At 38.2% G+C, this 24,288-nt stretch overlaps 1 protein-coding gene across 1 annotated transcript in view; it reads left to right on the top strand.

Annotated features, from left to right (window-relative positions):
• The window catches only part of LOC139714901 (complement C3-like), a 46,781-nt gene that overhangs the window by 5,482 nt on the left and 17,011 nt on the right, over positions 1–24,288 (top strand). Inside the window, exons 3-11 of the mRNA XM_071626548.1 lie at positions 325–553; positions 1,814–2,026; positions 2,942–3,050; positions 6,298–6,405; positions 9,926–10,114; positions 10,762–10,837; positions 11,432–11,591; positions 17,501–17,587; positions 24,035–24,251. Of these exons, the coding sequence (XP_071482649.1) occupies positions 325–553; positions 1,814–2,026; positions 2,942–3,050; positions 6,298–6,405; positions 9,926–10,114; positions 10,762–10,837; positions 11,432–11,591; positions 17,501–17,587; positions 24,035–24,251 (1,388 nt within the window). The remainder of the gene's footprint in view (positions 1–324; positions 554–1,813; positions 2,027–2,941; positions 3,051–6,297; positions 6,406–9,925; positions 10,115–10,761; positions 10,838–11,431; positions 11,592–17,500; positions 17,588–24,034; positions 24,252–24,288) is intronic.

The following is a 24,288-nucleotide window of genomic DNA, read 5'->3' as shown; positions in this document are numbered from 1 at the left end:
AAATGAGCATCATTTTGGTGATTTAGAGCTAAAATATTCAAGTTATGTCATGTTTCTGTCCACAAACAAAAATAAAGGAATTTCTACTCACAATGTAGTGACCATAAGGAAATTTATTTGTTTCTTTTTGTATTTTTCCCTCTGATAATCAAATTAGTGATCTAAAATTTATGTTGCTGATGAGTCAATATTTACAATTTTGGCCTTGAGAGTCCCTCCGTAGAATGGAAGGAGAGGTTGCGGTAAACGACGGGTGATGTAAAGGAGTAAGCCATGGACTATAAACACATGGTCGTTCTTTTCCCTTTTTTTTCTGTTTGTAAGTAACAATACGAAGATCGTATACACAACGTCAGCACCGAGTAGCATTACTACGTGGGAAATGGCCGCCGTCAGCGTGTCACAACTCTCCGGGATGTGCGTGGCGGCTCCCTCGTTCGTCAGAGTGTTCCAGAAATTCTTCATCCAGCTTCACCTGCCGTACTCAGTGGTCAGGATGGAACAGATGCAGGCTCTAGTCACGATTTTTAACTACGATAGCGTACGGATGCAGGTACACACACCATAACAACACCAAGTATCAATGAACAATGCAGTTATAGTACCGGTGGAACATCATTTCAAAGTTAGGGGGCCCAATAGCTATACGATGAGAAAGGAGACGTCTATCCGTTTTCAAATTTGAGGGATGTGGTGCAGAAGCGGATCTAGAGGGGGGTTGGGGTTGGGGGGTTATCTTTTTTTTTAACTTGTAATTTTATTTTTTTTTCTATTTATGTATTGCACATGGGCAATGACCTCTATACCAAAAATAGTGGTGTTTTAGATGCAAGAAAACGCCATTTTCACACACGGATTTTCAAAAATTCTCCCTACTGTCGGAGGGGGGACATCCCCCTCCCACACCCTCCCCCCCCCCCCCTTTATAAAAAGCTAGATCCGCCCCTGTGACGTGGGTAGGCAGGGTCGTATATTCTGTTGTTTTTTTTTTTCTAGGGGGCAAGTGTATACCCTGTGTTAAATATTTGAGATGAACAATTATGTGAGGGAGGAAGCGATAGACCTTGGGAGGGTATGTGTGTGTGTGTGTGTGTGTGTGTGCGTGTGGAGGGGGGGTATCCCCTTCCACAAGACGGAGATTTTGCATTTTTAGAAGTGAAATCCAACAATCTGGTGCATGCATAGTTTTTGGTTGAACATTTTGGAAAGTTGTCTACATGCAGGTTGTATAAGTATGATCCCCTGAAGCACATAATCCAGATCAGGCTCAGGACAAAATATAAATATGTTTTGGAAACATTTTAGATAAATAAAACCCATACTGTTTTTTATTTGTATTTATTTAAAGGTAACAATTGCCCTGTTCTTTTGATTTTTATTTTATGAAGAATAATGAGGTAAATACAAGACAGGCGAAAGATTATAGATTATCCAATTTCAGTTATGAGTTTTCACGATACATAACATAACTCGGGCCTACGCAGTCCTTTCGAATAACCTACGTATTAGAAGCATTTTCTTTTCATCAAAAGTGGGTCCTTTTTTCGCACAAGTGGTACGTGTGTGTATTTGTTTCTATTTAGACACAAACATGAACATACTGTTATTTTTGCTTCTAGCGTATTGGTTAATGCATGCCTAATTTCAATCAATTCTTGGTACATTCTGTTGAAAAGAAAATGGAATTAATTTTGGATTGAATTGACACCGAATTGAATAATGGCTTACCAAATAAAAACTTGTTCCCTGTAACTGTACAAAACCCGTTCCCTCTCTATGATATCTCATACTTATACATTGTTTACTTCCACAGGTTGACGTAAGCTTCTCCACTCCGGATGGTTTGTGTGCCGGAAACGGAACGAGGGGAGCCATACAGCGAACCTTGATTGTCCGTCCCAACGATGCCAACACCACCACCTTCCTCGTTCTACCCATTGAGGTGGGCGAGCATCCGATCAGGGTGGAGGCGAGGGCGAGGTTTGGCAGTGCAAGGGACAAGGTCGAAAAGAAACTCCGAGTCGTGGTAGGTTTCGACAGCTATAGATTTGCATTTTTCTTTTCATTCATGAAGTTTTCCACACGAATTGCATGGGTAACATACATCCTATAGGCAGTGGTGGATCCAGAGGGGAGCCGGCGCACCGGGCGCGCGCCCCATCTTTATTTGTTGTGAAAACAAGAGAAATAAAAAGAAGAAAAAAAATGAGATGAACCCGGAAGTAGCACAAGAAATGTTGTTTGCGCCCCCCCCCCCCCTCCTTTACGGAATTCCTGGATCCGCCCCTGTACAGATCAATTGAAAGTAACGAATATCTGAATAGGCCTATATCAGTGTCTGTTATAAATGGATAGAATGATAAAGACGGAAATAGTTTGTGCAATTGTTCATTACGCAAGATCAATGAGAGAGTTGAACATTTCCACTGGAGAAGCAAAAACACGGTATTTTGTATCACAAGGAAAGTAAGTGCTCGAGGGACAATTTCAGCGTAGTACAATTTGGCGCTATGATGAACACATTCCAACATATTGGCTCCATCTCTGTTTTTTTAAGAATCTGATTTCTTTCACCACAGCTTGACTGTCGGTCTAGTTTGATATTCGATTGATATTTCATATATTTCCATGCACTCGAAACCAGCGGAGACTTTAAGTGGGGGAAGTATTAATAATAACTTGGATTATTATTTTTGTCCCTATTACTCTCCCATGCCAGTGACAGACCTAAGGTGCCACTGATAATGTATATCAGGATTGTGGCGATTGCACAGGCAGAGGGATTCGTCCTAAATGTATAAAAGGATGAATTTATCATGTGACCGTCATCTTTGATTCAATGAGCGCCATGTCATCCTCCAAATTGTTCACCAATGAGGAGTTACTCTGTGCACAATCACACTTTTTTCTTTCGTGTTTTTTTTTTTTCAATTCCTATCAGGCGCAAGGAGTGCGGAAAAGAGCTGTTCAATCTCTGACCATTAACCCCAGCGACATTCTGCTGAATGAGGGAAGTAGTACCACTACGCAAGCCCCCGCGACTATTGGCGGTATGTGCCAATCTCGTATACCTATATTCAAGTGATTTCTCATAATATCAATGCCGCAAAGATCGAAAATTAGCTCGGACATAAACACTGAATCATGTACTGTTTTTCGTGTGTTTGTTTTGATGTTAAGCCTTAAAGTTATTATGGCTGTGCAGATAATCTTGAGAGAGAGCTCGTCTCTGAATCACATGAGCTACATGCTAGTTGCTATTGATGGGATGGGTTCGTGGGTTCGAGTCCAACGTATAGCTTGAAACGTCTGCCCTTCAGCAAGGCGCTTTGTTCACATTGCTACCCTCCACCAAGGAGTATAGATAGGTGCCCGTTAGGATGATAATGTTAATGTTGGTTGAACAGCATGCGCGCCTGTGAGTGGCGACAGACTGGAATGCTCCCCAGGCAGTGGAGAGTGAGCATTGTCAGCGCTTGTTAGAAATACTGTACATGTGTTGAATCCAGTGACCGGGTTTTTAATGGTCTGTAAGACGCCGTCTGAAATGCGCTATGTAAGAACTAGCTATTATTGTTATTATGAGTAGGCCTATTATTTGTTGGGAGGGGGGGGGGGGAGCTTAAGTTAGCATAAATACGCATCAGTCTCATTATGCCATCACACTAGAGTAAAAGACGCACTCGTGCCCGTGGTGAGGTCCATAGAGTTACAATATTGTAAATTCTTCCAAAATCATTGTCATAAAGAATTAGGAACTCGAATTTCGTTGTTGGAATGAAATGTACAGCATTCTTGCTTCAGAGCTAAGGATTTCTTGCCCGTATGCACAAACACTTCCCACCTTCTTCATATTGATCTGCGAAAAAGGTTGTCATGTGGATTGATGATAAGTCATGTGGTTTTCATTTTATTTCTTCAATCCATTGCTCAGTGTTTCCTTTACTTCTTTGCTTCAATAAAAAAAAAAATCTAAATCATTTTGTATATGGAGCATACATTTTCTAGAAACATCTTTTTAAGGACGTTCCTCAGTTAAAGTGAAATCCATGTCATTTTCTTGAAACTTTCCGTACCGTAACTTTGACCCATCCGAAGCCCAAATCCATGTTTTTCTTCTACGGGACTTTGAAGAATATGACTAATCTGCCGTCCTGTACCAAAATGATAGCGTTACATGATCAAGACCATGATTGGCAACAAAATCTGCAATGACCAACGTAAATCCCCATAATTCTTTCAAGATCCACGTTATTTTCTCCAAATTTGCAAGAATTGCAGAAAAGGGTACCCAAAACGAGAAAAAGGTTTTAAAGTTAGGGTTTACACTCTCATTCTTCAGCAAGCAGCGCCCTCACGCGGCAGAAAACACCGAAATCCCTCAAATCCTTCTCATCGACGTTCTCTGTTAGGGGTTCAACGTTCATAAAACTTATGCTGTATACATTCAAAACCCATGTCAATTTCCCGAAACTTGACCAAATTGTAGACAGAGGCTTACTTATTCCAGAAAAACAATCAAAAGTGGGGGTCCATGTGCTCGTTTTTGTGCTAGCAGCGCCCCTATGCGACATATATCATCGTAAGTCCCCAAAATCTGGTCAGGAACCTATGGATGCCCTGACAAGATGAGTTCATTAGGCTTATGCTGTTCATTCAAAACCCATGTCAATTTCACCAAAATTGACCAAATTGTAGAAGAAGGCTTACTAATTCCAGAAAAATAATTTAAAGTTGGGGTTCATGTGCTCGTTTTTGTGCTAGCAGCGCCCCCATGCGACATATATCATCGTAAGTCCCCAAAATCTGGTCAAGTACCTATGCAGGGAGACCCTGACAAGTGGGTTCATAAAACTTATGCTAGCTGTTCATTCAAAACCCATGTCATTTTCACGAAACTTTGCCAAATTATAGAAGAAGGCTTACTAATTCCAGAAAAACAATAAAAAGTGGGGGTTCATGTCCTAATTTTTGTGCTGGCAGCATCCCCAGATGATAGAAATCACCTCACCGGACCCCAAAATCTGGTTATAAACCTCTCGTGGGTGTCCTGATTATAGGTGGGGTTCGTGAATGTCATGCTGTACATTCAAAACCCATGTCATTTTTACGAAACTTTTTCAAATTGTAGAAGAAGGGTTATTTAATGCAGAAGAATTGTATAAATGGGGGGGGGGGGGTTCATGTGCTCGTTTTAGTGCTAACAGAGCCTCCTTGCTACAGAAATCATCGTAAGACCCCCAAATCTGGTCAGGAACCAATGCAGGGATATACCCTGCTAGGATGCATGAATCTAATGCGGTTCACTCGAAACCCCATTTTCTTTAAAAAAAAAAAAAAACACACACAAAAACAAACAAAAAAACATGTCACAATTGCAGTGATATGGTGAAAATATTCAGAAAGAAAGGTCCATGTGCGTTTTTGTTATCATTTCCCTTCCACAGCCATAATGATATTATGTGGATGCAAGCGTGGAAAACTCCATATTATTGATATGCACGCTTGTTTGTTTGTTTTACCCACTTGCTGTAACCATGTACAAAAAGTGATAATGGAGGAAGAAGAATAAATATAAGGAAATATGAGTTTTGGCATTAGTCTGACGGTCCTCCAAATGTAATGACAAGTTTAGATCTTATTTAGATTTTAACAGAGACACTCAGATTGTTTTAGCTGCGAGACCTAAAGATGAAATGTGTGTCTTATGCTTGTTTTGTTGTTGTTGTTATTGTTGTTGTTGTTTTAACACCTAGTCCAATAGACTAGTGAGCCTTAGACCCCGACTAGGGCCTATAGGCCCTTGGTACCTTAGCACTCGACTTTACCATGTTGATGACCGGATAATGAACTTCATGTCACAAAACAGATCTATGGATTGAAAATGGAAACATGGAAACAATGGAAAATGGAAACAATAAAACTCTGTTCCACTTCCAAGCTTCGCGATTCCGTCAATCAGTGTTGTGCTACAATGACCATGTATATGCGGCTCGGACCGCTGAACTTTGCGTGGTATGTACAGATTGTAACGCGTACAGTCGGCACGCGAGCCGAGCGAGGCCGCCCAGCGCGGCTGCCCGGCGCGGCCGCGGTGGGGAGCTGTCGGGTATCCGTACGTACACATGCCACACTCTCGCTCGATCTACTAGCAGCTGCTCAGCTCAGCTAGCTCAGCGCATCACTAGTGCGTGCGCTTCTACGCTCTTTGTTACGTCACTGACCTGCGCAGCTAGGATGCGCACAAACTCAACTGAGAAACATCCTTAATATGCATCTATTTTATGTACTTTACAGCTGACGATACGTATCGCCCCACCAGAGGACGTCAAGTTTTCAAAATGAACGTGTCTCTTCCCCGCGATTCAATCATGGATACCGAGACGTGCCTAGTTAACATGATTGGTGAGTCAAATAGCTAGAATTTCTTCTTTTATTTCACATAATTTTTCGTTTCCGGTTACTGCAATTGTAAAAGACCATCGGCAGCTACGGCTGTGGCACCAAGCTGCATTTGCTGACGTTCCGTCTATCCGTGTTACACCGGCCTTTCATGGCATCACTAACAAGTTTACATAATTCATGAATGATGCACTCTAGCTTTTCGTCGCGTTGCATATAACTTTAAGTTACTTTCAGCACTTTCCTAACACGTACTTCTTACTTTGATATTATAACGAAATGAACCTTTACTCTGCTTGTACGTAGGCCTACATTTATGCACGCTAGTAGTCTTCCATTCCATAACCGCTTGATAGGGGTCAAAATCCTGGGGTCATCCGACGAGTTCGACACCCATCACGAGTCATACAACTGAATAGCTTGACACTAGGCAAAAAAGGCCCTCCAGCTCAACACTATGTAGATAAGGCCCATAAGCTCGACACTAGGCAAACAAGGCCCATGAGCCCGATACTGGGCAAAGGAGGCCTACGAGTGCGACACTGCATACATTAGAGCTAAAACATGACAGGCTTTACTTGTAAGGGCTGAAAATTCACCTTGCACCAATTCAAATTTGCTAGCAATATATTTGAAAGCTCTTCCAAGAAATGTGTCAGAATGACGCAATTTGCCGGGATAATGAGTTATTTTTGGAAGTATTTAAAGATGGAAAGAGTGAAATAATAAAGTCAGTGTACCGACTTTTACTCCTGAAGCGCCCTCCATGCTCAACGCTGGAAATACGTGATGACCGAATCGTATATGAAAAACCACGTAGCAACCACTACTGAAGCCTCTGAGATTGTAGTATCTCCGCGGCGAAGCTTTTTTTGGCTAATATTTCGCATTTTCATTGTTACCCATGCGAGATCGTTCTATTACAGCATGATTTCAAACATTCCTATGCATTTGTGTATAAATAAAGATCAAATAAAGATCAAAAGTTCTGCAGCCATACGAGAACTGCGTTATCACTTGAAGGTCCGCAATGTACATGATGTATAATTTCGGGCTCATGGGCGTGTTTTTGTCAAGTGTCGGACTCCTCGGCCTTGAATGCCGAGTGTCCAGTTGCAGACAGTAGTTGGTGGGCCTGTTTTACTTGATGTCGAGCTCATGGGCTTGTCCTTTTCAGTGACTCGTGGGCTTTAGGAATCCTGGGCTGTATTACTCGTGGGATGTTTGACTCTTAATTGGGTTGTATGTTTCGTCGGCTGTATGACTCGCGGGTGAAGGCTCGTGACGTGCACTAAAAAATTCATACCCACTTCCGTGGGTATTTCTAAGAATCTACATAGAACAAGCATTATGTATTTAATTATAGTTGGCTGCCTGAGAGGGAAAATCGGGGTCTTCCAGTCTAGACGGCTGAAGTAAACTTTTTTTTTTAATTTATATGTTTTATTTCGAAATCACATAAAATCACAATATTTACAAATAATCATCAATCAGCAAACACGAGAAAAAGAAAAAAAAGAAAAGAAAAAAGTGACAAGAGCAATTCAGAGATAATATAAAAAGAGAACCACCATGATTCATCAATAAGTAGTAAGGCAAAGCTTCCTCAAAGACCCCCGTCTCATAGCACACCCAGGGAGAATGGCTCCCCCAGTGGGGTCCCCAGGTCTGAAAGAGGACCATACCCTCTTACTCAACGACAAAAGTCACACCTTATCCTATACAATCAAAATTTTCTCATCTAATCATCCCTCAAAACTACACATTCTCAACTCATCTCGAGACATCTTTAGCATTGTAATTCAAACCACTACATAAAGCCTAAATCAGACCTGGAGATCCCTGACAGGAAAAGATTACATTATAGACTGTTTAAAAAAAAAAAAAAAAATTAGAGCCAAAAAAATTCCAAAACCATTGAGCAAATAATTCATATCCAAGGCGCGCCAACAAAGCTGGAGAAAACATAAAGGCCAGACAGAGGGCCGGCAAATTCACTGACTACAATGTAGTACTACACATGGTTGTACTTTGTATCAGCGACAGATCATGGAGATTCCAATGAGCAAAATACAATGACAAGTATTCAGCATACCAATACACAGTATGAAATAAACTTAATCCAAGGGGTATGAAACAATTTTAAAGTAACATTTAAACATATCATAAATCAAATCTATGTTTTTTTAAATGTAAAGTAAGCTTATTTCTTTTCTTAGCTAAATAATACTCTGTTTCTTTTTGCTTCTTAATGAAACTCTTAAAAAAATCAACAGTTGGTACTTCATTCCTAAATTTACAAATATAAAGGCAATATTTTACAACTAATACAAGGTATGTTAAAAACTGATCTGATAATAAACCAAATAATTTTTCAAAATTGGAGAGCTCAAAATTATTAATGTGGATTTCTATTATGTTTACTACATATCTCCAAATTGGTACAACCTTCTCACAATCACAAAACAAATGAACCATAGTCTCTTCCATTTTCCCACAAAATGTACAGTTTGGAGAATCTTTCCTTTTAATTTTATACAAAAAAGCATTCAAAGCTATGGATTTGTGAAAAACTTTAAAATAAAAAGAGCGTAACCTAGTATCAATAGTGCAAGTAAAATTAATCTTGTGTACATTATCCCAAATGATATCATCAGGGACTGTTATTTGACTTTTCCAATATTCATATCTTTTCTCAGGGACATGTAGCACATTTAATATTTTGTAAGCATGTTTGGGTACTTTTTTTCTGGGCATTCAAAATAATAACCAAAGAATCACAAATATCTAAATTATTCAATGCAGTATCGTCCAACCATCCATTAGGAATATTCCTTAATAAGAAATTGAATTTTCATCTGTCTGTATGGGGAATATCAAAATCTAAAATCAATTCTTCGAATAATTTATGACCAGGGAGTGGTGGGTTCAACAAGTCGGAAATTCCCAAAACATTTTTTTCGTACCAAGTTTCACAATAGAAATACTTTTTTGATTTTGAACGAATCAATCTATTAAACCACAGCACTTGACAAGACCCAATCTCAGAAAATTTAGAATTATAGGATTCTAAAGTGGCATATTCTCTATAAATATACCGGCTGAAGTAAACTTGACACTAACTGTGAAGCCTATCACGATATAACACGCTTGGCAACACACTTTTCTCCTTTTCACATGTAATGAATGTGAAATGACAAACATTTTTTTTTAGTTTGCAAATAGAAGATGGGGGACGTCACATTGTACAATGTATATGGTAAATTAATCATTGTGCGTCATTTTTCTAAGGCACAGGGCTGAAAAATGATACAACACCCCAATTTCCTTCAAAACCTAATCTTGACCCTAACCCAAATTCTAACCCTTTATAGCTGTTACTCTAAACTCTACTCTAACCCTATCACTAACTGGGATTTAGGCGGGTTTTTTTTTTCTTCGTCGAGTAATAGTTCTGATACGGCCACTTCACTCGTCGAAAAGATTCTCACTATAATAATTCTTGCCGAATTCGTTCCTGTAGCTGATCCACTGGGAACGATAGCCGCTGATCCAATACAAGGACTAGAGGGCCTCATTAGACTCCCTACCGGGTGCGGAGAACAGACCGTGGCCAAACTCGGTCCCACGCTGTACGTCTCCAAGTACCTTCGGGTTATTGGTGCAGAAACCAGTGAGATGGAAAGGAAGTCCCATGACTTCGTATCACAGGGTAAATAATAATGATAGAAGAGTCAAGCTCAGGTCTCTCCAACAATTTTCAAGTAATCTAAAAGGAGTAACAAAAAATGATAAAGTATGAAACTTGAACCACCGCCAAATGAATTCAGCGTGGATCTAGCTTAGGAAGAGAATACATTATTCATGTATTATAAATGATTAGCAGAGATTCATTTCACATTTGTAATCCAAGCCAGAGGCCTGAGATGGTCGATGGATTCTGTGGAAGAAATGAAACAGAAGGGAAAAGAAAGACGTCAATTGTTACTTTTTTTTGCAATTGAAATGGTTCATAATACATGAAAAAGTATACAGATAATCTGTTCACTTTAATCGATTATCTATTAGAATTCAAAATAGTTACAAACAGAGTAGTGTGTGCCTCCTTTTATATCTTATATCATTTTTTCAGTGGTTGACGGAGCAGACAACAACTAAAGAAAAAACTAGTTTACCTCAAAAACTCTTCCTTTCAAATAATCTTCTAAGGATGGATGGCGATGCGTTTTTCGGATGTGCTCAAAGTCCAGTTTAAGTCTTGACACTTTGTTATTATGTTTTGTTTTGTTTTGTTCTGATATATTCTGCTTTGTTTTATTGGATTAACATGTAACTGTGTCCTTGATCGTTTAATCACAGGAGTTGACAGAGAGCTGACTTTCCGTCAGAGCAATGGTGCCTACGCCGCTCACATAAATCGTGCAGGGAGCACATGGTAACTACTAGTAAATAATTTGATTAGGAAGTGTAGGAGCAAATAATATCACCGTGGCGCAAAAATAGTTGGAACTTTGAGATTCCAAAACTTCTAAATGAGGTTGTATGACTGTCTGTTTGGTATGCTTCTTATAATTGAAGTCAACTAATGAATTTAGAATATTATTATATATCTATGTAAATGTATAGCTATAAATCTATATCTATATAGTTAGAAAAATGAGACAGAAACGAGGTTCAGGCTGTTAATACCAACAATTTATTTTAGCACACAAACTTTGGAGCAATTCGCTTTTTCTCAAGTGTTCTTGGTTCAAGAACACTGATATTAGAAGCAGTCTGTAGTATGCTGTGAATCGCGCAATCATGAACAACGGGTCAATCTTAAACATTTTACATCATGCTTCAGTAAAATGAGAAAGAAATCCAAATCAAGAATTATTGACCATTTTTTTAAACCTATCTATACCATCCCTGAAAACACCCCCCCACACACACACACACACATTTACACACACACCCACAAACGTTCCGCGGCCCCTGCCTTATAACCAAATCGGCTTCGGAATTTTTTGTTTGCTTGTTTTTGCAGGCTCACCGCTTTCGTAGTGAAAGTGTTCAGTCAGGCAAACCAGTTTACTCCAGTGATGCCGGGGCATGTTCTTGGGAGCGTAAAGTGGTTAATACAAGAAAACCAAGCGGCCAATGGCTCTTTCGTAGAGAATAAAGCCGTCAGATGGAAGGGAATGATGGTAAGTCATAAAATTTAATCATATAAAATGTATAGTGAGTGCAAGCATATCTTTGTATTAATACAAAGGCGATGATTATTTTTGAATGATATATAGTCATACTCGTCAGAGCAAGACAATCGAGTTACAATGTTCAGGTGAATTTAATTCAAATACAGGTTTTCGTGGCGAATTTCATTGTGCAGTCATTCAATTTCCTATTAGAAGGATTCATTTTCGCAAAATTTGCTCAGGCATGAAATAGCGTCACTCAAATCATATTTTCTTCGTTCAAAATGACTAATTGGGCAACCGATTTCTCATTTATTGCGCATTCTAGTTCATCGAATGGGTACATTTTCAGCAATGGTTATTCATATATGTCTCCACCTATCCCCGGGCAAGTCCAAGATAACGCGCGCGTTACGTATGGGACATTCAGAGACTTTTATGACCTGAAAAATAGTGTTAATGGCCTTTGATCATATTCAACTTTATCATGGTGATTGATATCTAGGAGAAGTATAATCAGGTTAAAAATTGAGAAAAATGACCTTCACAATTATATTCTAGAAGAGAAAATATGTGCTGTTACGTATGGGACCAGAAAAATTTTGTTTTTTTGAACATTTTTTTCAACCGCAAAACTCTCTGAAAGTATATTATTCTACAACTTGTAACTCACTGTGATGAAAGTCACAACACTCAAGATTATCAGAGGTAGGTTTCATGTCATGAGGCAAAAAGCTCTAATTACAGGTCCTGATTAAAGACAGACATGACGTGTTACGTATGGGACAGTTACGTATGGGACACTTTGTCCCCCATTCGTTTAGTGTGTGGAGAACCATGTTTATGGGTATTTTGCATAATTATTGAAGTAAAATCAGTTGAAACTATTCAATACTGATCCAGATTGTCAAGGAAACAATATTCCCTAAATATTTACCATCATAATCATATTCAATCATATCTTTATATTTTTATGACCAACCTGAGTATGCATGCCCTTTGTCCCCATTCGTTTAGTGTGTGGAGAACCATGTTTATGGGTATTTTGCAAAATAATTTTGCAAAATACCCATTTATAAACAATTTTTTGCATGATTATTGAGGTAGAATCAGTTGAAATTACTCAAATACTGATCCAGATTGTCAAGGGAACAATATTCCCCAAATATTTACCATCATAATCTTTAATAATATATTCTATATTTTTATGACCAACCTGAGTATGTTTACCCTGTATTTTTATCACGATATTTACTACTAAAAAATAGAATAGTAAAGTGTTTACTTCCATTGATGAAGTTTGCCATTCAGTTTCAATAAAAAACAACTTGACACAAGAAATATTAATTTTAATAAATATATATGTAATACCTGCTGCGTGGAACTTCAGTAATCGAGCAGATATATGATGTCTGTCGAGCAATCAGGTCATTGATTCGAGTCACTCCTTGGTATGTATACTCATGATTTTTGTCATGGCAACTACTGAAAACTTAGTAAAGACAATTTGTTTATCACTTGAAATAAAAAAAAATGATACAAAAAAAACACTAATTTGAAGTAACATCTTCATTATCATCACATATGTGTTATACAATGCAGCTACAATGTAGCTATAGCTCTACATTGTGTGGTGAACAGTACCCAATATACTCTTAGTTGAACTGCAATTTTTTAATCTGCTTGTGTATTTGGTTTCAGTACCCTTTAAATCAGAGGTCTCTACTTAAAGGGACTGTACAGTTCTGGTTCAGATGGGAATTCTGATGTCAACTTTTACAAGATAATCAGCACTTCTTTGATGAAATATTTAAATAGCATACAATTCTAAGAGGAATTCAAAGTTAACATGACAAAAAATCCGTTTTGAAATGGCTGAGATATCCAGAAACGTGGTGTCCTAACAAAAGACGGGTCACATTTTTTATTAGGACCACTTCATTTTACTTTATTTGTTTTTGGGGGTTTTTTTTATCTCAACCATTTCAAATTGGATCTCCATCAAATAAACTTTTAATTCCTCTAGACTTAGAATTGTATGCTCTTTAATGATTCATTATAATTGGTTTCCAATCATCTCGTAAAATGTTGAAAACTGAATCCCCATTTCTACAAAAACTATACCATCCCTTTAATGCTGATTTTCATTGTGTATTTTGCCATCTCCCCCTCCCCCTTTCTGAAAATTGTTCAGTCAAGTACATGTATTGTTTCAAGTGTCTATAACTCAAAAGTAGCTGCAAAGTTGGGATGCTTTCTTCAGGATGATTGACCATTTGTGTACTGAGAGACCCTCCCAGCCAGCTTCATGCATTCACATGCAATATTTATGAGGATGTCCCGTACGTAACGCATTTGTCCCATACGTAACATTATTTAATTGCCTAATAAAACATATTTCTTTAACTGTTTTTTCTTTTTTCTATGGTGTTTAACTTCTCTAAACAATAAATTAGAACTTTCCAAAAGAACATTCAAATAACCTTAGGAATTTCAGAGAAAACCTAAAAAAATGACCTCAATTTGTTACGTATGGGACATCTCATTATAGGACACGAGCTAATTTGCATAATCATTTGCATAATCCCTAAATTTTCATACCAAGTTAAACCATTTGATGAACTTCTTATGTCCACATATTAATCAAATATCATTTGCTTTCCTTTGAATAAATATGAATTTTTAAAAATGTCCCATACGTAACGCTGTATTTCACATTTATGCAAATTAAGCCCTTGAAATTTGCATAAATTTACATAATATTATTTTTCCTCCATGGAAATCAAAACTTCAACTCCTAAGCTTCAAAATGATACCAAACATGTCAATATTGAGCAAAGATGAAGTTTTGCCTTCTGAGGGGACCTTATCTTGGACTTGCCCCCCCCCCCCCACCTCTTTCCGAGCACTCAAATATACATATTGGCAAACAAGTTCATAAAATATATCATTAAAATAAACCTGTATGATGGCCATTAATTGCACATTACTTGCGCTGCGTTTTGAATTGAATGTTTAAAACGCCCACATGTGGATCAAACGTGACGATGCAAATAAATGTGTCAAATGATAGTCACAAAGCGTGAGTATGATGATCATAATCATAATAAAGATGTCAAGTAAAAATCATAAACACAATAATGTACGATCTTAGTGAAAATAAAGATGTAAATTAGGACAGTGATCAGGTGATTGATAAAGAAAGCCATGTGATGACATGACGAGATAAGGATTTTCTATTAAAGTTTACATAACATGTTTAGCTATAATATCGATGTTCAAATGAACAAATGCTGATAATGATGATTAAGGAAGTTAAGATGATAAAGTGAAAGTCTCATTAGGCCTAGAATCACTCTTGCTTATTTACAAGTATACGTACGTGCATTACGAAAACGAAACTGTTGGGGGGGGGCTAAGGCCCCAAGTTAAGGGAGGGTAAAAGAAAAAAAAATCCTCCCCCTCTTCAAGTATGCTCTCATCCGCCAACGCAAACTCGAAACTACATTCATAAAATGTACTTACAGTAGCTGTTCTAGAGAAGAATTTGTTTTTCCAAAAATCTCTTGAATATGCCACCCCTACAAGAAGCTTATCTTTTTGGTTCTAAAGGAGATAAATAATCCATAGTTTATAGGGACGTTGAGGTTACAACTGAGGCTACAACCCCCCCCCCCTTCCGAAAAGGAGGGGGAGGGGCTCATTTAAACAAACTGAGGTCCTGTGACCCTATAAAGAGGCTAAAGTTTTGTTCCCCTACCCCCTCCCCCGTGTAGGAGCACACCTGGATCAGCCATGAGCAAACTTGAAACTATAGTCATTAATATCTATATTATAGCACTTAGTTAGCTCTACCTTATTGGGTTTTAAAGAAGAAGATTTTTAAAAAATCCATGGTTTATGGACTTGGGAGGGGGGCTTCTACCAAGGTTGGTGAATATTCGTTGCGGGATTAAAAAAAAAATGGTAAAGCTCCATTCTCGGTTTTAATACACATCGAGATTATCAACCACGGGTTCGTAATATCATTGAAGTAAATGATTTGTATATTAGCCGGCAGCGTTAGCGCATTTTCCTTCAAAATCTAAAGTTTGCTATACATGTACATTTTCCGGCGAGACGTTTGTACATTTTCCGTTGATGAAATTTCAGAGATTTGAACGTTTCCCGGCGTTTGTACCTTTACTGACTCCACACTCCTATCAGTGGATATTGTCGCTGCCGACGCAATAACGGGCTTTTTCTCTTTATCGCAATTGTGTATAGAAGTCTGTCTGCACTCATTAGTTACTACTGTACATGGCATAAGTATGATTACAGTTAAACCTGCATTAGCGGCCACTGAAAATCCCCCGAGAGAAAAGACCTGTTAAAGACCCTGAGTATAGCGGCTACCTGTCTAACGCGGCCGGCGGCCACAAATTTTGTTCCCGTGGTAGATTTTAACCTGTCTATATATCGACCATATAAAACCCGATGGAACCGTTGATAATACGGCGTGTTTTTCCGCTTTTTAGCAATGCCACACCGGTCATACATGGGAAACGTTCAGTGGTCGCCACCGCTGCATTCATCACTCATTCAATCATAATAATGCACTTTCTTCACGACTGTACACATGCAACTGTGCAACAATTTCATAAACACCGGCATTGTTTAATGCATGAAACGCACGTGTGCATACGTACACATGTAAGTAGGGGCCCTACAATATGTGTACAACGATAATACCTGTACATGTAGGCAGTGCACACAAAGTTGGATATCCTGTCTACAGCAGCCACCTGTCTATAACGGCCACTTTCTTCGACTCCCTTGGGTGGCCGCTATAGACAGCTGTGACTGTTTGTAAAGGTGTTGGCCTTTTAGCGAGGAAAGGAGTTCAAGAATATTTCTGTTTGTCCATCTCAGTGGCAAGTGGCAAGTTTTGTTTTTTGACGTAAATTTTAAATGTTGTGTTTGGTACAAGCTTAACATCTGCACTTATTACACAGTCTTTATGATATTGTTTTAAGTAATCTGTGATGGAAACGATTATAGTAGAAAGAGGACGAGTAGACTGACATTCAAGTTGTCATGTCAGAATGGATTATATTCAGTTTTTTTTTCTAAAAGACTTAATGATCGTTACCTTTGAAATACTGAAAAGAATACCCTATGTATATGCAGAAATCGTGACATGTCCTAGAAAATCATTGTTGATAGGACATATTTCCCAGATCCGTGCAATCCATTAAGTCCATGAACAAAAATTACACACAATCAATAAAAAAAAGAATCGTAATTTAACGCTTTCATGGTAGTATTTCTCAGATATTTCAAAACAAATTTTCATCAAACAAACGCTCTTTCGTATTAATAAGAGGTTTCTCATTATAATAAAAAATTATTGAAAATCTGAAGCCCCTTTTCAACCCAAACTGTTCCGTCCCTTTAATTTAAAGAAGAATGTGGCGTTGTGCCTATACTGAGCTTTACAATGATGGTCAAATTGCTTTAAAAAAAATCTCTGTGCAGCATACATAAGATTAAAAATTATTCTGTTATCATGGTTATAAGCATGGGCAGTCGAAAGGCAAATAACTTCATGCTATTATTTTTTCTTTTCCTTTAAACTGTTAGATTTACTACAAGTTGGAACAGGGTTAATTCGGTCGCTCCAATATCTTTTTTCGCACATAAATAATGACTTTTCAACATAATTTCTTCTCTTTTTTCTAGTGTCATAGATTATTTTCGTTTCACACATTATCGGAGACAGAAGGTCTGAAGTAGGACCACTGAGCTCATATGAAAAAAGCAGCAAAATAAGAAAGAAGTGGCAATGTTGTCGAACGTTTCTTCAACGGCTCTGCTTGGGATGGGAAGATAAATAGCAGTGGATCAATTATCATCTGCTTCTGTTTTGTTTTACATAGGGTGGTGTCACAGGCCCAATATCCATGACTGCCTCTGTGCTGATTTCGCTCCTGGAATCTCGACAGTTTCTGGAACCTGAAATTGCGGTAAAATCCTATATTCTATATACTTTCCTCCATTTCACAACCCGTTTATCAGTGAGTAAGCTATTCGTTTGATTCAGATACGATGATTTCATGAGGGGTCTATTTTAAATTACTATTCCATTCTACTCCTCAACCTTATAAGATGGGTTTTGCTGATGCTGATGCATGAAATCAAAGAAATAGACTTGGTTCCGTCTTGTAATGTATTTGTGTAATTAGTGCAGAAATAAAGTCATGTATAATCAATGTATAAATATATAATAATTATGTAATGTCTAAGCAAAATGATCGCAAAATGGATTAAGCACCGTTTTTTATACATTTTGAAGTAAGCCCGTCAGTAGATCGAGCAAAATTAAAGCTTTCCGTTATACCTTCACTTTTTTCCAATGGTTACATAACAACGAATGCTTTTTATGATCAAAATTATTCCATTATCTACTTACGATTTTTTGTTGCTTTTTACCAACTTTACTCGCAAATATCTAAAATTAACAATGGGGTTAACTCATTTCGGGATAAAGCCCTTAATTTTTGTTTGATTTTGGACAATATCAATAGCATCTTAAGATTTTAGTCCTGAGGGCCACTTCCCTAAATAGAGATGTGGCCTGTCGTCCTATGCATTTGGCGACACCTTTGACAAGTGTTCGTGTTTGAGATGTATATTGCAAACGTCACACTGTCCCAAAATTGAGCAAAGATGGACACAAGATAATGGGAATTTTCAAATTCAGCTCTGATTGCATAAGCATTGGGTCACTCCAGCTCCAGTAGCAACTTCATGAGTGGTTGCAAATTCTTATACCTATCGTGTTTCCTTCGTGTGTCCGTCGCGTAAATTTCTTAATATTATCACCGATTATAGCAGGAGTAACACTGTCTCGAAAAAAAGCAAAGATGGTCTCAAGACAAAGGAATTGCTCAAATTCCGCTTTGACCATAATATAAACTCCCTGTCATTCATGGTCACTGAAGGAGTTTCTTAGGCTCTGGCAGCAACTTCGAGAGAAGCTGCAAAATCTTGGCAAGCAAAAATATAGCTCGAGGATTTTACGACGGTTCATTTTATAATAAAGATTTACCCCTGCGTGTTTGCTTTACATGACATTGTGTGACCTTCTGTGTATATAGGCATCGTATTTGCCTTTGTTCTTGATTTGCTTTAACCAAGTTCGGGACCAATTTCGCAGGAAATTGAAAATAAGTCATCATGCGTCACCTTCGTGACGGTGTGACGCCACCTAAAAAAAAAAAAAATCACATTTTTGTGTAGACTTTCGTGTTTTCCGGCTGTTGATTGGCTTTTGACGAAGAGCCGGGAAACACATCCACAGGAATATACCAGTTAGAATAACTTCGTCACGCCAAACATCGATGGAAAGAGAAGATGGACAGAGAAAGGTCACAAAGATTACGAAAGAAAGAACGAAAGTAGCATTGCGTACATGGTCAATGAACAGTCTTTGGGAAACAAATTCGATGAATTTAGTACTACAGTTCGAGACCAGAACTTTGACATAGTTTCAGTGAGCGACAGCGTGGTTCAATGATGATTGGTTTTTGGAATTCCTGGCTATATTTTCCTAAAGAAAACAGATTTGGAAAACGTGGTGTAGTTGTTGCCCTTACGTTAAAAGTAATATAGGGCCAAAGCACATTGATCATGTTCACCTGAACTTCAAATTTTCTAGGTGCAACAGCGTAAGTTGAAACAGGTAGTTGAGAAGCCTATACGAGGAAATAATCGACATAATCTCGACCAATCTGCAAAGTCTATACTCTTCCGTGGAACTGACGAATCCTATTGGCAACAGTGACCATACAGGTGTTGTTTGGCAGCCCAAATGATACCAAGTCCAGCACAACAATCGGATATATCGCAAAACAGTTCGACTGATGAAGAGTCTCGACATTTTGGGAATTTAATTGTTAGTCCACCACGATTGGTCATTCGTCACAAACACTGGTGGAGTAAATGCCAAGTGTGAAAATTTCTACAAAAGATCTTGATGATGCAATTCAACAATACCTCAAAAGCAGGGAATCCAAAGTCCACTGCAAAGACAAACCCCGTATTACCCTGATGATAAAGGAACTCATCAAGAATAGACAAGTTGCTTTCCACACCAAGAGCAAAGACTAGTCTCGTCTGAGAAAAAAAAAATCCAGAGGGAAACTTAGAACGCAAAGGCAGACTATAACAAGAATCGAATTCAAAGACTCAAGCCACAGAATCCAAGCGCCTGGTACAGGTTTGTGAAAATCGCGACACTTAATGTTCACCGAGCAGTGAGATTCGAGTGCCTGGAATCGATGCAGAAGATAACAAATCAATCGTCAATGCTATCAACAAGCATTTTATTTTCGTCTACATCTGACCGGACACTCTGACACTTGCTAACAATGAGCTACCGACAGTCAGACCTTCTGATCCCTGTACAATTCATTAAGTTCAGCCTTGGGATGTGTACTCAGAACTGAAGAAACTAGGATAAGCTGGTAAAAGCTGTGGCCCTGATGGAGTGCCTGCGAGGAATTGATTCATGAGCTTACTGTTGAGTTGGCTCGCCACTTTGTGACATCATCAACACATCTTTGCTGGGAGGAGAAGTTCAATCTCAGTGGAAGAGAGCCATTGTTGTGCCAATACCTAAAGAAACGCCATCTACAATGGAAAGACTCCGACCAATAGTCTTGACATTTCACTTTGCCAAACTCGCGGAGTTGTTTGTTTACCGTGTCTTGCTTAACAACATACGAGCAAGTATCGACACACAGCAGTTTGGAAGTAGACAAGGCATGTCCACGACTCACTGTCTAGTGCGCCTTCTACATTAGTTGTATGCAGTCACGCGGACAAGCTGAAAACTACCTCCACATTCTGCTCTGCAACAGAGCGGACTCACGAATCTGCCCCAACGACGTGAGGATTTATGTTTTAATTAGGTGATCCGAGTATCCTCTCGGATCACCTTCTGTATCTGTACTGAATCTTTCTTCTCTCTTTGTTTCTTTCTTTATTTCTCCTCAAAAGTTGTGCAGAGGTTAGCTCAGAAAGTGCATTGCCTCTCAATGTCAAACTTATACCATATATGTATCATGTTGCAAAGACGACAGCACAAGTAAAATCATAGTGATCAGTCGACCGTGACGTCACTATGACGTCATTATATGAAAACACATTTTCATGCATATCTCATTAATGGAATGGAATATTTCAATGAAATTTACGTCACATATATTTCAAGTCAAGTGAATTCTACTCATATTCTCAAAATTCATTTTTATCTCAAAACGCGCGCGTACGCGCGCGTTGAAATATTTGTATGCTCAAATCGAGCTCAAAATTTTTTTGCACACGTTTCAGACCATTTGGAGCATTTTTTGAAAAATTGAAAAAATTGGACGGACGCGTACGCGCGCGCACATATTCGCACGCACAGCTAATATGAAATAGAAATTTTCAGTTTTTTCACACGGATCAGATGTCCGAAATGTCAATGAATATTTCTACCAAGTTTCAAGTCGATCCGATTCAATATGACGTCATACGGGCCCGTCAAAGTTGAAATTCCGCGCGCGCGTCAATGGCGCTAAACAGTGCAACTATGCCAAAAAAACGCCAATTTCAACACCGATTTTACTCGTCAGGATGGACGGTGACCCCCTATTTTCTTTACCTATTCTGAAAGCTGATGAGTTTTACATGTCATTTCATGGGTTGGCAATGCTGGAAAAATGATTAAAAGATATCAAATTTCTTAATAAAGTAAAAAAAGTAAATTTTCAAAATGACGTCATCAAATTTCAAGTTTACTCGAGCGTATCTCACTTATCCTTGGCCAATTTTCATCTAAATTTCAATATGTTGTAGCTTATGAAATGCTCTTTCATTAATGTAATTACATATTTTTGATTAGATGACGACATCACCTCGAAAAAATGGATTGAAGGTAACCTTGTCAAATTTGACCAGTTTACGTCTAATCTCTATGGGAGTGCAATTTTTATGGAAATGAAAATTGACATGACTATCTTTATCGAGCACTAGCTCACTTATGCTTCGGTGAATTTCTCTAAGATTTTAATATGTTGTAGCTGAGACGTAGGGCTATCGTAAGTGTGCCCTTTGTTTTTTCATACGTTGTCGGGATCACGTATAAAACTTGGTTGAAATTACAGCTTATCTTCGATGTATTGTAATATTTCTTTCTTTTTACAACTTTATGTGCAATAACTCAAGAAAAACATATCCTATCACCACCATATTTTGCACATGTTTAGTTCATGTCACGAACATTATTTCATAAAATAACAACTACTTAATCAGCCGCCATCTTGGGTATGTAAATTAGGGTCAAAGGTCGTAGATGTTTCATCCTGTATCTTGGTGAATACATGTCCTATCTTTCCCATATTTTGCACACGTAAAGACCATGTTACAGGAATCATTTCATAAAATAACTACTTTTTACTTAGATGCCATCTTGTCTCTGCAAAGTGGGGTCAAAGGTCATATGTACTTCTTTTTCTATCTTCGCTATGACGTATTATCTCTATGGGAGGGAATTTTTTAGATGTGAAAATTGACATGACTCTCTTTATCGAGCACTATCTTACTTATGCTTCGGTGAATTTCTCTCAGATTTTAATATGTTGTAGCTGAGACTTTGCACTATCATGACTCAAATCATTGATTAAAAAAAATCGGATCACCTTAATTTGTCAGTGATGACAAATTACAATCTCTAGTTTTGCTCTGTTTCTCTTCAAACGCTTCAGAGACTGGTTTCCTGAAATGCAAAACTCCGACAGACTCCTCAGGCGTAGTGAAAGAATACAGATGTAGAACCGAAAGACTAAAAAACAGTGCAATGCCTTACTTTGTGAGAACAATCAATGCACGATTAATCTGATTCAATTAGAAAGGTATTTTACGACCATCAAACTCATACCAGGTATATATCTGAGATGCCATTTCAAGGACAAGTCCATCCTCATAGACATGTGGATTGAGTGAATGCGGCGATATTAGTAGAACACATCAGTGAAAGTTTGAGGAAAATTTGACAATCCGTTCAAAAGTTATGAATTTTTGACGTTTCTATTCAGTCACTGCTGGATGAGAAGACTACCACAGCTTGTGATGTCGCATGTGTAGAATGATGTAAAGAAAATAATTATAGAGAATTGAACATAATTTTCACTTTTCTCGCATTATAAAAGAATGCTTGACTTGCCTCTGTCAGAAGGCAGGATGGATGATATCACCTGTAACAAACGTCTGTGACAAGTCGAGGAAATGTGCACTTTTTTTTCTTCAAAAAATCAAATTTTGTGAAATTCTCGTTATATTATCCTTATACAGTTCTACGCATGTGACATATTATACTGTAGTATTTTTTCCCATCGAGTAATGACTGATTAGATACTTTGAAATTCTTAACTTATGAACGAATTGTCCGATTTTCCCCAAGTTTTCACAGATGCGTTCTACTAATATTGCTGCATTCACTCAATCCACAGGGGATGTGCGTGTGTGTGTGTGTGTGTGTGTGAGAGAGAGAGAGAGAGAGGGATGAGGAGGATGTGAATAGAATATGAGGGAAGGAAGTACCTAGGTTCTTTTAATTCAGTTTGTGTTTATGCGTCACGCACGGTGTGTAATCTAATAGACTTTGCTTGCGTCCACGATGGCACGTGCTGTAGTTTTCCCCCCTTTTTTCCTTTTTTTTCCCTCTTTTTTTTTCTTTTTTTTTCCTTTTCTTTCTTTTTCCCTTCCAAATCACCTTGATGTCAGTCGACATCGGTTCGTTTTATTTCGTTTTATATTGCTGTCTTGTGAATTTTCTGAGGGTCCCATATCGTACAAGCTCTGCTTCTTAAGTGGGACCCTCCACTTCCATCCTCATCCTTAATTGACTTGTATTATACGCTTTATGTATATATTAACAAAGATGTAATTGCATCTACTTCTCATTTTCATATGTACCTTATCAAATTACGTTCTTCAAGTATTACAAATATCCTGTACATATGCAATGTATATGGTTTCTTTGTTTATTTGATGGAAGTGAAAATAAAGTTGAATCTTGAACCTTGAATGATTATATATCAGTTGAACATTTTTCAATAGTAAAAAATTGTTTGAAATGTGATTTTTAATCAAATTTGCATTGTTTTAGTTTTGTTAGCAAATGTTGCAATTCGACCGTTTGGCTGCGAGAGCATTTGTAATAAACCATACCATACCAATGGAATCACACTCCTTGCGTGATTGTAATTCCTTAGAGACAAAGGAGTTAAACATGAAGAAATACTTAACAAATATCAACGATCAAGACGGATTTAACCGGCAGTGTTATAATTTCTTTCTGTTTTGGAAGATTACGTTCTTACTTTTGTTCAAGACATAGAATATTAATGTCTCAACACTTTGTACAGGAAGGAGACATGAACGAAATAGACACGGCGATTGGTCGTGCTATCAACTTCTTGGAGGGGGAGATTCAAGAAATTCAACGGGTGTACGACAAAGCCATCGTCGCCTACGCGCTGGCCCTGGCGAGCAGTGGCGTTGCTGCAGAAGCAAACGACAGCTTGATAGCAAGTGCAAGAGAAGCTAACGACAGACTGAAAAACGCATCAAAGTCTTTTGAACGTAAGCAGTGAAAGTCAACGACTATGCGCGAATGGAA

The sequence above is a fragment of the Diadema antillarum genome, unplaced genomic scaffold, assembly GCF_040938485.1.
Source record: "Diadema antillarum isolate AM-2024a unplaced genomic scaffold, OU_Dant_1.0 seq00002513_RagTag, whole genome shotgun sequence".
Taxonomy (NCBI): domain Eukaryota; kingdom Metazoa; phylum Echinodermata; class Echinoidea; order Diadematoida; family Diadematidae; genus Diadema; species Diadema antillarum.
Note: the sequence above shows the minus strand (reverse complement) of the source record. Positions and strands in the feature narration are given on the sequence as shown.